Source organism: Ceratotherium simum, chromosome 6 (genome assembly GCF_057802395.1).
Source record: "Ceratotherium simum simum isolate JZ-2026a chromosome 6, ASM5780239v1, whole genome shotgun sequence".
Lineage (NCBI taxonomy): Eukaryota > Metazoa > Chordata > Mammalia > Perissodactyla > Rhinocerotidae > Ceratotherium > Ceratotherium simum.
In genome coordinates this window covers 19,560,896-19,574,729 of record NC_141905.1, presented here as the reverse complement: position 1 = coordinate 19,574,729, position 13,834 = coordinate 19,560,896, and the positions used below count along the sequence as shown (strand labels likewise).

Here is a 13,834-nt window from a genome sequence, read left to right as displayed (position 1 = left end):
TTTAATAACGTAATATGCTTTAACTTTAGACTCAATGAGCAGAACGCTCATTCCTTTTGGACACATATGGAACATTTACAAAGAGCAATCAACTCAGGTGATAGAGGAAGCCTCCATTAATTTTATAAAGTATATTCTCGACCATTATGCAATAAAATTAGATATTAACCTAACAAAAAGGGAGCTGAAAAATTATCTTCTATCTAGAAATTGAAAAAAATTCTGCTAAATAGCCCTTGAGTTAAAGAGGTAACCATGAGGAAAGACAATGAAAACACCATAAAATTAGTGGGACAATAATGTTGTAAATTCTCTAAATAATTCTGATGCAATTACAGGAAAATATTAAAAATTGATACATTTGATGGTAGGTATACAAGTGTTTGTTAAATTAATTCCAATATTTTTCTGTGTATTTTAAATATTTAAGAATTTAAAAACAAACATATTTTACAATAAATAAACATAAAAATATTAGACATGGTTAAAATATTACTCAGACAAAAATTGAGAGCTTTAAATACATTTATTAGAAAATTAAAATAGCAAGAGAGGAAACTAAAAGAAAGGAAACAAATGAGTTCAGTGTTTAACAGAAGAAGTTAGTAAAAAGATAATAAGTCCAAAGAAATGAGAAAAAGGGAATAAAAAGATAAGATCAGAAATCAAGGAAATAGAGAACAAAAATCAATATCAAAGATAAACAAAGCAAAACTTGGTTCTTTGAAAAGATTAATAAGATAGCAAACCTCTGATAAGACTGAACAAGATAAATCAGAAAAGAGGTAAATAAATAGAACAATGAAAAGGAGAAATATCTATCAACACAAGTGATTTTAAAAATAATTTTTAAAATTGTGAACAAAAGTTACAACATATATGAAACCCACGAGAAAATGGATTGATTTCTTTGAAATATATAAAGTGTTAAACAGGACACAAGAAGAAATAGAAAATTGAGTAGACTATAAAAATTAAAGATATTAAAGTGGCAATAAAATGTTTTCTTCACCAAAAGCCCTAGGAGGACGATGGGACACCCAAGAAAGGAATAATCAGGCAATGGATATGAAGAGACAATTCGCAGAAGAAAATCTGAGTGGCTGTGGAGCGATCCTAGTGGGGAAATGCAACCTCAGATAACAGGATGCCACTTTACACCTATCAGATTGGCTACAATTAGGAAGCTGGAAAATACGAGATGCGTGTTCCTCACTAACGATTATTGCTTCTCATGTTACCAGATCCCATTCCCTGCTCTCTTTTTCCAGTATGTGGCATAGAAAACGTGTCTTCTCTCTTTCTCTCTTTTTATTATTTTAGACCAGCATATAACGTAACCAGAAGGTGCACACATCGTGAATGTACTGCTTGATGAATTTTCACACAATGAACATACTCATAACCACCACCATTGAGAAATAAAACACTTCTAGTACACTAGCAGCCCACCTTATGCCTCTCTCTGTCATTACCCCCCTTCTCCACTAACCTGATTTCTAACACCATGGATTAGTTTTGCATATTTTAAAATATTAAGTAAATGGAATCATAGTGCCTCCTCTTTGTCTTTTTGTTTTTGCCCAACCTTATGTTTATGAGATTCATCCGTATTGTTGCAGATTGTACTAATTTGCTCATCTTCTTTGAAGTATAATATTCCAAGGAATGAATATTCCACAATTTATCTATTCTTCTATTTCTGGACGTTTGTTTTCCCTCCCAGCTTTTGGCTGTTACAAATAATGTTATATGATCATACTTACAGTTGATCTTCATTATTTCTGGATTCTGTATTTGTGAATTGGCCTACTCATTAAAATTTATTTGTAACCCCCAAATCAATACCTGCAGAGCTTTCCCTGTCATTCATGGACATGCACAGAGTGGCTAAAAATTTGAGTCACCTATGTTCATGTTCCCAGCTGAGGTTGGTCAAGGCAATGCTCTGCCTTCTCATCACAGTTCTTGTTCTGTAAGCAAGTGCCCTTTTTGCTATTTAGTGCCACGGTTTTTGCATTTTTATGCTTTTTCTTGGTGATTTTGCTGTTTAAAATGGCCCGCAAGTGTAGTGCTGAAGTGCTGTCTAGTGCTCCTAAGTGCAAGAATGATGTGTTGTGCCCTGTGGAGAATATACGTACGTTAGATAGGCTTCATTCAGGCATGAATTATAGTGCTGTTAGCCATGGGTTCAGTGTTCATTAATCTACAATATATATTGAATAAGGTGTCTTTAAACAGAAACACACGTAAAACAAGATTATATATTGATTGGTTGATGGAAATATTGTGACCAGAGGCTCATGGGAACCTGACCCTATATTTCCTTTGGGATTGTTCAGTATTCACTAATTCAGTGCTTGTGGTGACTTTATGGAATATAACTACTGTGAATAATGAGAATTGACTGTCTATGCATTTCACTGAGTATGTAATAGGCATACTTCAGAGATGTTGCGGGTTTGGTTCCAGACCACTGCAATAAAGCAAATATCACAATAAAACGAGTCACACGAATTTTTTGGTTTAAATAAGCCAACATATATATAAAAATGCATATAAAAGTATGTTTACACTGTACTGTAGTCTATTAAGTGTGCAATGGCATTACGTCTAATAAAACAATGTACATACCTTAATTTAAAAATACTTTATCGCTAAAAAATGCTAACCATCATCTGACCCTTCAGGGAATGATAATCTTTTTGCTGATGGTGGGTCTTGTAAAAAAACACAGTATCTGCATAATAAAATGAGGTATGCCTGTACCTAGGAGTTGTGTTGCTGGGTCACATGATTGACATATTTCTGACATTAGTACAATGTCAAAGAGATTTTAAGACATTGCATTCATGTACACTCCCACCAGCAGTATGTGAGAGTATGAATAGCTCCATATCTTTTCTGACACTTAGTATCATCAAGCTTTTACATTTTAGCCATCTTGTTGATGTATAGTACATCACACTGTGGTTTAATATGCATTTTCCTGATGATTAATGGTGTTGAGCATCTTTTCATACGTTACTTATTGGCCATTTAGAGGCCCTCTTCTCAAAGTGCCTGGTCATGTCTTTGCCCTTTTTTAAAACTGGTTGTCTGTCTCTTTCTCACTAACTTGTATGAGTTCTGTTTATATTCTGGAATCAGTCCTTTGTTGGTTACATGTTTTACAAATAATTTCTCCCACTCTGTGGCTTACCATTTCATACTCTCAATGGTGTTTTATTGATGGATATAGTTCTTAATGTTAATGCAGTCAAAGCTATCATTTGTTTTCTTTATGGTTAGTATTTTTTATATCCTGTTTAAGAGATCTTTGCCTACTACAAAGTCATAGAGATATTATCTTGTATTAATTTTGAAGTTTTATTGTTTTATCTTTCACATTTTGATCTACAATCCATCTGAAATGTGTGAGCCAGTAGTCATGATTTGATTTTTTTTCTTATAGTGACATCCAATTAACATAGCACCATATGTTGAAAAGACTGTCCTTTCCCCACTACACTTTATCTCTAATAATGCTTTCATGACTTGTCATTGCATCCTTTTACTTGCAACCTGTTTGTATCGTTATATTTCATGTGTGTCTCTTGTAAACAACATGTAATTGGATTTCCATTTTTTATTCTAGCCTAAAATCTCTGCCTTTTAAATACAATATTTATCTATTGATATTTAATGTAATTCCTAATATATTTGGGTATAAGTATTTCCATTTTACCATTTTCCCATCTCTGTCATGTTCATTTGTGTCTCCTTTATTGCTTTAATTAAAGCAATACTTAAGTACTTTTAATTTTTAAAATTTCTCCCATATTTTCTTGTCAGCTATACATTCTTTTAACCTCTCTGTTTTATGATTGCCATAAGAGATTCAATATGAATACTTAATGTATTATGGTCTACTATAAATGAACACTTTTACTACTTTATGGACAACACAAGGACCTAAGACTATTTTAATTTTTTTTTTTTTTTTTTGTGAGGAAGTTTAGCCCTGAGCTAACAACCGATGCCAATCCTCCTCTTTTTGCTGAGGAAGATTGGCCCTGGGCTAAGATCCGTGCCCATCTTCCTCTACGTTATATGGGACGCCGCCACAGCATGGCCTGACAAGTGGTGTGTCTGTCCAAGCCCGGGATCTGAACCTGTGAACTCTGGGCCGCGGAAGCGGAGCCTGTGAACTTAGCCTCTAGGCCACCGGGCCGGCACCTACTTTAATTCTTTTCCCTCCCTCCTTCCCTTTGTGCTGGTTGTCATGTATTTTAATTTTATATTATTTATAAATAAATATATTTATATTTATTTTCTATTTATATTTATTTACTATAAATAAAATATATAAATATATTTTAGACTGCAAAGGAAATTATTGTTTAATATTCATATTCACTTAGATTTACCCACATATTTGCTCTTCCCACTGTTTTTCATTCCTTTATGCATGTCCTTGCTTCCAGCTGGGATCATTTTCTTTATTATGGATATGCTGCCAAGGAATTATTTCAGTTTTTATTTATCTGAAAATATTTTTGTTTTACTTTTATTTTTGAAGGCTATTAAAAATGAGTGTATAATTTCAAGATTGGCAGTTATTTTCTTTCAGCATTTTTAAGATGTTGTTTTATTGTCTTCTAGCTTCCACTGTTTTTGTCACCCATATTATTGTTCCTTTGAAGTTACTGTGTTTTTTTCCTCTGACTGCTTTTAAAAGTTTTGTTCTGTCTTTGGTGTTCAGCAGTTTTGCTATGGTGAACCTAGGTATGTTTTTTCCTTTGATTTTTCCTGCTTTGAGATTGTAGTGCTTCCTGGGTGTGTAGTTTGATGTCCTTTGTCAATATTTGAAATTTCTTAGATAATGTCTCTTCTAATATTGCTTCTGTCTCATTTTTTCTTTTTCCTTCTGTATTCATCATTTATAGACACAGGCCTTAAAAAATTATGAGTATGTTCAAGAAAATAGAGGACATGATAGATAATTTCAGCAGAGAACTGAAATATAGAAAAGAAAATCAAATAAAACGTATAGAACTGAAAAATAAAGTAACTAAAACTTAGAACACAGTAGATAAATTGAATAGCAGATTAGAAACAGTAGAAGGAAGGATTATTGAATGGGAGGTAGATGTGTAAAAATATCCAGCCTGAAGCTGAATGGATAGATGAAAAATACATATTTTCATTTAAAATCCCAGATTTTTGGCTTCCATGAAAAATCAAAATTTTTGTCAACATCGAATCTATATTTCTTTAGTTGAATTTGAAGCTTTAGTTGACTTGAGCTTATGGACTCCCCTGTAGAGGGATACATCCTTCCTGCTAGCCAGAGTCTGCTCCTCTCTATTGCTTTCTGCCACTGAGGCTGAATGTCAGCTGTTATGGTTTATATTACCCCCGCACTGCTTCATTCATTTACATTACCTGGGTGAGTGTGTGTTGGTAAGGGGAAATGGCAGAGGAGGGACAGTCTCAGCAGATGAAACAGCACACAAAAAAGTATTTAGCCAGGGAGAGTTAGGTAGGTCTGGGGACTCAAAGAAAGCCAGCAGGGCTGCAGAACAGACCTGAGTGGGGGCTGTGTTATATTGGCCCACTGAGTCTGGAAAAATACACAGGATCTTGGACGTCCTTGCAGAGCAAGTAGCGAGAAGGACCAATACTCATTTCATTGTTACTTGATGGTATACAAATTTGACCCCTCTGAAACTTCTGGTTGAAATAATCCATAACTATGTAAAATTAAGTAGTTAACTAGCTAACTTTTAGCCAGGTAGACAACCTATTGACTTGGTACAATGAAACGTCAATGAATTAACTTTTATGCTTTTGTTTCCCCTTTGTCTTAGCTGCAAGTGTCCACTGCTTGGGAAAGTGTGGGAAGCTGACTTGGAAGCTTGTCAGTTGCTTATCCAGAGCCTGCAGCTCCAGGAGGCCAGGGGCAGCCTGTCTGCAGAAGATGAGAGGCAGACAGATGACTCAGGAGGAGCTGCCTGTACAATCGTTCCTGCCGTCCCCCCCAGGGCCCACTCTGAAGATGAGAGGAAGACCCCTTTGCAGGCATTCGAAGAGTGGAAGGCTCACCTGACCCTGTCTCCTCACTGTGCTGGCAGTGAACAGAAAGAGGTCTGTCCATCCTGATAGCCTCAGCAGGGCCCTACTCTGACGGGAGCTTTGGGGTCACATTCCAAATGGGGGCAGTGAATATTGGGAGGGCTTTGCATTGAGTCATACAAACTTTCAAATGTTTTAATAACTCTTGAATATGATTACAAAATAATGTAGAATTTTTGTAGAAGAAGTTGAAAATATAGAAGAGCAAAGACAAAAACTTTTGGCATATTTAGTTCTACTTTTGTTCTAATTTAGTGGCTAGAGTTAGAGTATATAGTCTAATATATAATTACTATATATAGCATACACTATATATGTCATATGTAACATAGAGTTATTGTATATACTGTGTATTATGTGTCATATATGATATTTAATTATATATTTAGACTCTATATTACAATATATCATTATTTATTGGAATCAAACATTCAAATATATATATCTCCCATTAATTGTTTTTGCTAAAACAAGATCATAATGGATGTTTGTAATCTGCTTTTTTCATTTTACAAGAACTTAAAATTTGGCTTGTGATATATATATATATATATAATATATATATATATTAAAAATTCAAATGTGGGTTTTATTTAATGCTTTACCCCAAAGCTTATCTAGATTAAAAGAAAAGAACTCCCCTGCCCTCCCCTACCCTGCTCTCCTCCACTCTCTTCCTCTCCCTTTCCCTGCTCTCTGATCCCCTCCCTGGTTCATCTCTCCCCTCTCCCCTCACCCCTCCCCTCTCACTCACTTTTCTCTCTAACCCTAACAAGACTCCTTTTAGTGAAAGGGCTCTAGGAATTTTTTCCCAATTTCAGTGCCATGATAGGAGGCTTTGGAGCTTTTTTTCTGGCCAGGTTCCCAGGTATTCTGAATATTAAAAGAAAATAAAAGCGTGGTGAGGCTGGAGGAACCTGTCACACATTTGACGTTAGATGTGCCCTCTCCCAGCGCCTCTACCTCCCGCCCTGTCTGCAGGACCATGGTCTTTACATAGCAGGCACTCGCTGACAACATGTGCTTACAGTCCCTGCCTTCTGGACCACTTAGAAAATGGATACTTGATTCTATATTTGAGTTGAATAATCTTATTCAAAGCAGGCTGTTGTCACTCTCTGGAATCCCACTGGCCTCCTGAAATCAGGCTCTAAATTGAGCTGTCATGACCTCAACCCCTTCGTCAGCAGAGGTGCTGCGGGTGGAATCCCCCCTGACAGCCTGGCTGCTGCCAGCGCTCTGGGTAGAGCTGTTGAAGCCTTGCCACCTGTTGCAGCTGGCCTTGAAAGAATATCCTGGTGTGGAGGGAAGCTCCCCCTAAGCAAGGGGATGGGAGCCCTCGGTGGAAGAAACTGCGGGCTGTGGGGCTGAGTCTTTGAAGGTAGGGCTGGCTCTCCCAAGTTGGCTCCCACGAGCTCAGTGCCAGGACAGGCAGGAGCCGAGCTAGGTATGTAGTGGGGTGTGCTGGGACAATGGACACCTCTGGAGGTCAGGACTGATTCGGCAGATTCCATTGTGTGGGAGAAGTCTCCTTCCTCCTTCCCTCCCTCCCTCTCTTCCTTCCATCCTCACTGTGCCCATGTGTCCCTCCAGGCCCTCTGGGGGATGACTTTCCTAGGTTTAGGAGGATTATTCTTCCTCCATAAAATTAGAAGCACCTGCCAATTTGCATAATATAATAAGGACCTTCCAACCTGGCTATAGGAAAACAGCTATGTTTGCCTAAAAGTAGGAAATTCAGAGTCAAGGGTGAATAGAGTAAAGCCTTATCATAGAATGATACTTGAAGTTTCTGGGGAGGAGGAGGCCCAGGCTGTGACCAAAGAGAGCAGAAGAGCTACAGTGGCTGCTGCTCTGAGCTCCGGGACTTCCCGCTGAGCCCCACAGCTCCTGGCCGCCAACTGAAATGCTGAGGACATCCTGTAGTGTTTTGTTGCTCTCTTGGGGGTTGGGGAGAGCAGAGGGGACTTTAAAGCTTTGCTAGCTTTCAGGACCATCTTCCTGCCCTGGGCCCCATCAGTGCTGTGTGTGGTTCCTGCGTTGCTGTTCTGGGTTTACATCCAAGGAGGAGAGCGGGCATCTTTTGAATTCCTGAGTGGCAGGAATGTTAAGATGGTAGATATTTTCTGTAAAGGGCAAAATTATGGGAACAGAAAACAGATCAGTTGTTGCCAGGAATTGAGGTTCAGTGAAGGGATTGATCACAAAGAGCATTATGAAGGAATTTGGGGAGGGGGGTAGAACTCCTCTGTATCTTGATTGTGGTGGTAGTTACATGACTGTGTGCGTATGTCTAAATCTATAACTTTACACCAAAAAGAGTGAATTTTACTGTATATAACTTTACAAAAATGACTAAAATCTGTGAAATACCATCTACCTATTTAAAAGCAAGGCTATAGATGTTGGAATCAGTTGCAGTTGGCTCACGGCTATCAGAAGCCACCAAACCATGATGAAAGGAGCCTGAGTCTCCGAGGCCAGATACAGGCTGCATTTCCTCATCTGCCAAAAAAAACCCAGCAAACAAAAAATGAGCATGATGAAAACTATCTCGTGAGGTTGTTGTGAAGATTTAAATAAAATAATACATCTAAAAGTGAGTGACGCATACATAGTGGAGGCTTTCAAATTTTTTGTATGTATGTTTATCGCTCTTTCAGGCAGTCATAAGTATCTCTAAGAACTCTTTTTAGTAATATGCCTGGCTTCCTTTATCAAGAAGCAGAAGCAAGCAATGAATTAGTGGAATTAGTGGAAGATAGCCAAGAAAAGGAGGGTTTGATAAAGGAAAAATCTTGTTTGTATCTGGATGGAGGATTTCAGACTACTGAAGGCACAGAGAAATGAGAACCAAAGGTCTCATTAGGAAGGTGTTTTTGTTTTCCTGCCTAGGTTTTCAGGGAGTCACTGAAGTCTGGGTCCTTATGTGTTTATCCTGTGGCTAAAATGTCTCTTTGCGTTGCAGCTCTGAGTGGGTTCTGGTTTGGAGCTCCCTGGTGGGCCTGGCCATCCCACGCGGTTCTCTATTGAAACGTGCTGCCCTGAAGGCAGTCAATTTCTTTTTAACCCAAATCTTCCATGAAAAATTGCTGACTTCTTGTGGAGGTCCACAGGGAGATGGATTTTCAAAGCCTCCGCTGTGCTTGTGGGGTCCACGTGGTTCCGTGCATTTGGGTTGTACTTGGTTATAACAAGTGCTTTGTCATTAATTAAAGCTTTCGCTGTGTTTATGGTCCCGCCAGGCTGCTGAGCATCATTTCCCCCATTTTACAGCTGGGCCCATTAAGGCAAAGTAATTTGCTTTGGGCTTTGTTACAGAGGAAGTCAGCAACAGGGCGAAGGGCCAATTTTAGCACGAGCTTCCTCAAATTGTAAGAGCCCTCTTCTTTTTCAGTTTCATTACAGCTCTCCTGCAAGCCTTTCCTCGGACTCTGGAAACAATCAGCTGCTGTTGGCCCTGGTTTATAGACATTACAGAAATTGCACGGGGGCCAGACAGGAGCTGGGGAAATCAGTGAGCCAGCTTCCTCCGCTGTGGAGTTGCTCCTTTGTACTTGCTGTTCTGGCCACAATACCTGCGTAATTCTTTCTTTCCTGTCTGCAGCCTGTCCTGCTGGAATGCTTTCTGTTTTTACTACAAGAGGGCTCCCCTCCCACGGAGCTCCCTGGACACTGTCACTCTCCCCTGACTTCTCACCCCAGCTGCTTTCCTTTGGAGCCAGTAGCTGCCACCAAAGAGGCTAAAAGGGGCCAAAAAAGCACCAGCACCTTTGAGCCACCTCCTGCAGTTCTTGAGTAGCCAGTGTGTTAAGATGTCTCTGATGAAAGGAATGAGCAACAAGACATAAGCAGACAGTGTAGCTTTGTTTATTATGTTACATAGGTCTCCAAAAATTGTTGTCGATATTTCCCAATTCCTTTTCACTCTATTTCATGTGAAAAGAAAGCTGGAGAAAGGGAGCTATGGTGAAGACGTGTGTCCTCACCGTCTTAAACTGATTTCTAATTCTAGAAACATCTGTAGTGGTCAAAAGGGCTTCCTCTTCAGTATTGGCAGATGCAGACTTGATTCTTGCTTTTCTCTATCACTTCCTGGCTCCCTCGAGCACTCAGAGGATCAGTTGCCTCACCACTGAAAAGGGGTAAAAAGAGTGGGTCCTGAACCACATGATGTCTTGATGGTTCTTCCACCTCTGAGTTTGTAAGACGAAACCCCGGGAAAATGCTCACTTACCTGTCAGCTGCTTTTACTCTTCTTGTCTAATGCCTTTGGAGAGAAAGCAAAGAGCTAGGGCATGATGAGAAGTTCTACCTGTATTCCAATTTAGTGTTTCGTACCACAGACCCGGTGGTCTTACCCCAAGAGCAGAGCAGTAGAAGTAATCAGGATACAATCAGGATTGGTGTCTGATTAATTAATTAAAAAGCCAGAGAATCATAAAAATTGATACATGTGCAATTTAAACTTTTTTTTGTTTAACTGAACACATGCATTCATTTACTAATCATTTGCTAGCGGACCGAGGCTTTTTGTTTGTATAGATCTGCTGAATGGCTTTTCACATGGCCCTTCTGGCATAAACCTCAGCAGTACTGCGTCATCTACAAGTTCCAGGTTGGGTTTCTTGAAAGTGGACTGGAAATTTAAAGAGCGGTTGCAAAGCAATCCTCAGTCTCCTCCTCTCCTTCTCTTCAATATTATTGAATGTTTCTAAGGTTTTCACCTTGGTTCTGTGGAGATAAGAACTCTCTTTTCACACTAATATTTCTTTGCTTTACACAGAATTTATTTGAATTATGTAATTAGAATTTTAAGTACAACTGGCATAAGTAGGTTTAGAAACAATGGTAACTCAACCAATAGGAGGGGAAGTGTGCAGGCTCCGCCCAGCCCCTGCTCCGTCTGGTCCCTGAGTCAGTCTGAGAGGGAGCAGAGCCACAGGACAACCTGGCAGGCTGTAAAAAGAGGCATCTCCTGTCATCAGTGAGCTGGCTCCTGCTGGTTCTCTCAGTTAATTAATGTTGTCAGCTTGTCAGCCTCCTTCACCTGCCCGAGGGAAGGAAGTAGACTCCTCTGATCTGCCTGCTGTCCCTCCTTTTGGAAAATTAGGGATCAACTTTCTGTGCTCCAGGGCCTCACCGTGCCACTTCTTCCCCTAATTAAAAATAGTTCAGTGCTTCTGACGAAAACAACTTTAGAGATCTTGGAGTCTCTTTCACCTTGGAAATTCCTTGTCATTCTCTGAAGAACACTAAGGGATCGATAGAGAATAGAGGATGGTCACTGCCTGGACAGCAAGGACTAACTTGCGGCATTTGTGACATGGGAGGCTTATCTAAAGAATATGCAGAGGTTTCCTTTGAGTAGTTAAGAGATTTTTAATCCTGGGTTTCACATTTCTGGAAAATGAACTAACATTCTGCCCCCTTGTTATACCGAGGCTGCATCTGATTCCCTCACCTCTTGGGGGCTAGGGCCGTTAGAGTCAGGAACTTCTTGTCCCCCAAAAAGCTGGTTGTCAGATCTTCCTGCCCATTTTAGCTTGGAGCAGGCGGGAGGCCTGCAATGAAGTTCTTTGAAGCTCCTCGTAGAGGGTCAGCATGCTCTACTGGTAAAGGGTAACATCCAGAACTGGGGTTAAACGTGGGCATTTAAAAACAATAATTCTAATAGTCTCATAGTTGCACAGTTTACGAAAGACATTTAGAAATTCAAAATTTCTTTAATTTAAAATGAACACAGACGAAAGTTGGCATTTGGTTCTGTTTTCATAGTCCCTCTTTACTCTTTGTAGTTCAGTATTTCTTACAACAGGCAGCTTGCAGAGCACATTCCCCTTAAATGGAATCCTCCCAACTGAGTTCTATTTTCATTTTCCTATACAAAAGAGTCTTACGGTTTGATGTCACTATCCCAAGAATCTGAATCCTTGTGTTAAGCAGAGAATATTTAGGTACTTGTTGATGCTCTGAATCTCATTTACAAATAGATTTTTCCTCAAAGGTTCTAATAGAGTTCAGCCTTATTCAACTTTGATGTGCTAAAAGGAAAGCAATCCAGATTCCCTTGAATGATCATGTAATATAGAATATAGCCTTCAGATTGCCCTTCATGTAAACTAGAAACCATAGGCCAATTAACATACATGAATTATCAGGCAAGTTCTTTTATCAATTTTTTTGGTCTGTTAATTGGTTCTGTTTAGAACGTGTTTCTCAGTGCCTTCTTGGTAACGAGCATGCAGATACTTGAAGACAATTCATACTGGCTCTGACCTAAAGACGTCTCAATATTTCAGATGCTTTCCTTAGCCCTTAACGACATCTGGATGCTTTTAAATGAAATACCCACTTACTTAGGGTGTAGCAATATAATTTGGATATTTGGATGAATACTTAGATGATGTAATAAAGATCTACCTTTAGTGTCAGAATTTGTGCCTTTCTGCTTGTTGACATTTGCACAATGACTGTAGAACAGTGTTTATGTGGAAAGACGAATACTTATAAAATCTACTTCAAGTAGATGTGAAAGATATTCTTTGTGGTGTGGACAGGAGTTTGTCTGAGGTAAATATTCTTTATGTGGAAAATAAAAAAAAAAGAAAACCATATAGCATTCCTGGAATGTATTTACCAAGCAAATATTTTGGAAAACAGCCCAAAGGAACACATTTAAGGCTGTGATTTTAATACCAAGAGAAGGAAATGCTTTAATGCATCAGCTAAGCTCACGGATGCTGGAAGTCACATCTGGTTTTCCTCAAGCTATAGGAGAGGGAATGAAGCTTAACAACAGAACAAACATCATGAGGCTCAAGCCACATTTTCCGTTTGTAACTATGTGTATACGCGGTACAGGGTTTTAATTTTTTTTTAAACTTAAATACTACTATGGCTCAGCAATCCGTAAACGCAAATGGCTTGACAACCATAAGGGAAGGCTGCTCTGTCATCTATCCTGTCTTTGTTGTGTAGCCTTCAACTCTCACTGCAGAAATGAAATATTTTTATAAATAGGCAACTGTTGCTGATGCCTTATTACGTGTCCAAGGAAAATAGGGATCTGGATAAGCTGAGTTAGAGCAAAGGGTAGAATATTCAAGATGGGGGCTCCTTCCCACCCACCACCGATCCTTAGCAAGGGTGGAAGCAATGGATGACTAAATCACAGCACCCAGCACAAGTCGTTTCCCGCATCAAGTATAAACCTGAAAGGTCCTTGTTGATCTTCTCAGATTAATTTTTAAATCAGAGCGATACTTCTTATTTTCTTGTTCTATTACTTGGTACCATTTCAGACCTCATACTGCCTCTCCCTTTAGAATGACTTTTGACAGCATTTTAAAAAGTCAGCTATTTCAATATTCTTGATCTAGTGACTTAACCCAAGGAGTAGGCCATCTGCTCAAATTTGTGGCAGATCATCACTGATGAAAAACATTTCTGAAAATGTATGCTCTGTGAAGTGTGGAAACCTTTCATAAGTAAAGTTGGCAGCTACAGCAGTACTCGCCTAACTAGCAATTTAACCTGAACCGTTTCCTGTTCCAAATACATATTCTATTCAGAATAAAAAGAATCAATATGATTTCCCCATCACTCTAGATGTAACCTGATGAGATTTTGGTACCAGATACTTGCTTTTATCAGAACAATTATTGTTATTATACAGTATATCTCCTACCCTTTGAATATGAGCTCTAGTTTTAAA

The 13,834-nt window shown here is 39.0% G+C and overlaps 1 protein-coding gene across 1 annotated transcript in view; it reads left to right on the top strand.

Moving 5' to 3' along the window:
- The window catches only part of DISC1 (DISC1 scaffold protein), a 345,468-nt gene that overhangs the window by 311,468 nt on the left and 20,166 nt on the right, over nt 1-13,834 (top strand). The window contains exon 11 of the mRNA XM_014788932.2: nt 5,853-6,129. Within this exon, the coding sequence (XP_014644418.2) occupies nt 5,853-6,129 (277 nt within the window). The remainder of the gene's footprint in view (nt 1-5,852; nt 6,130-13,834) is intronic.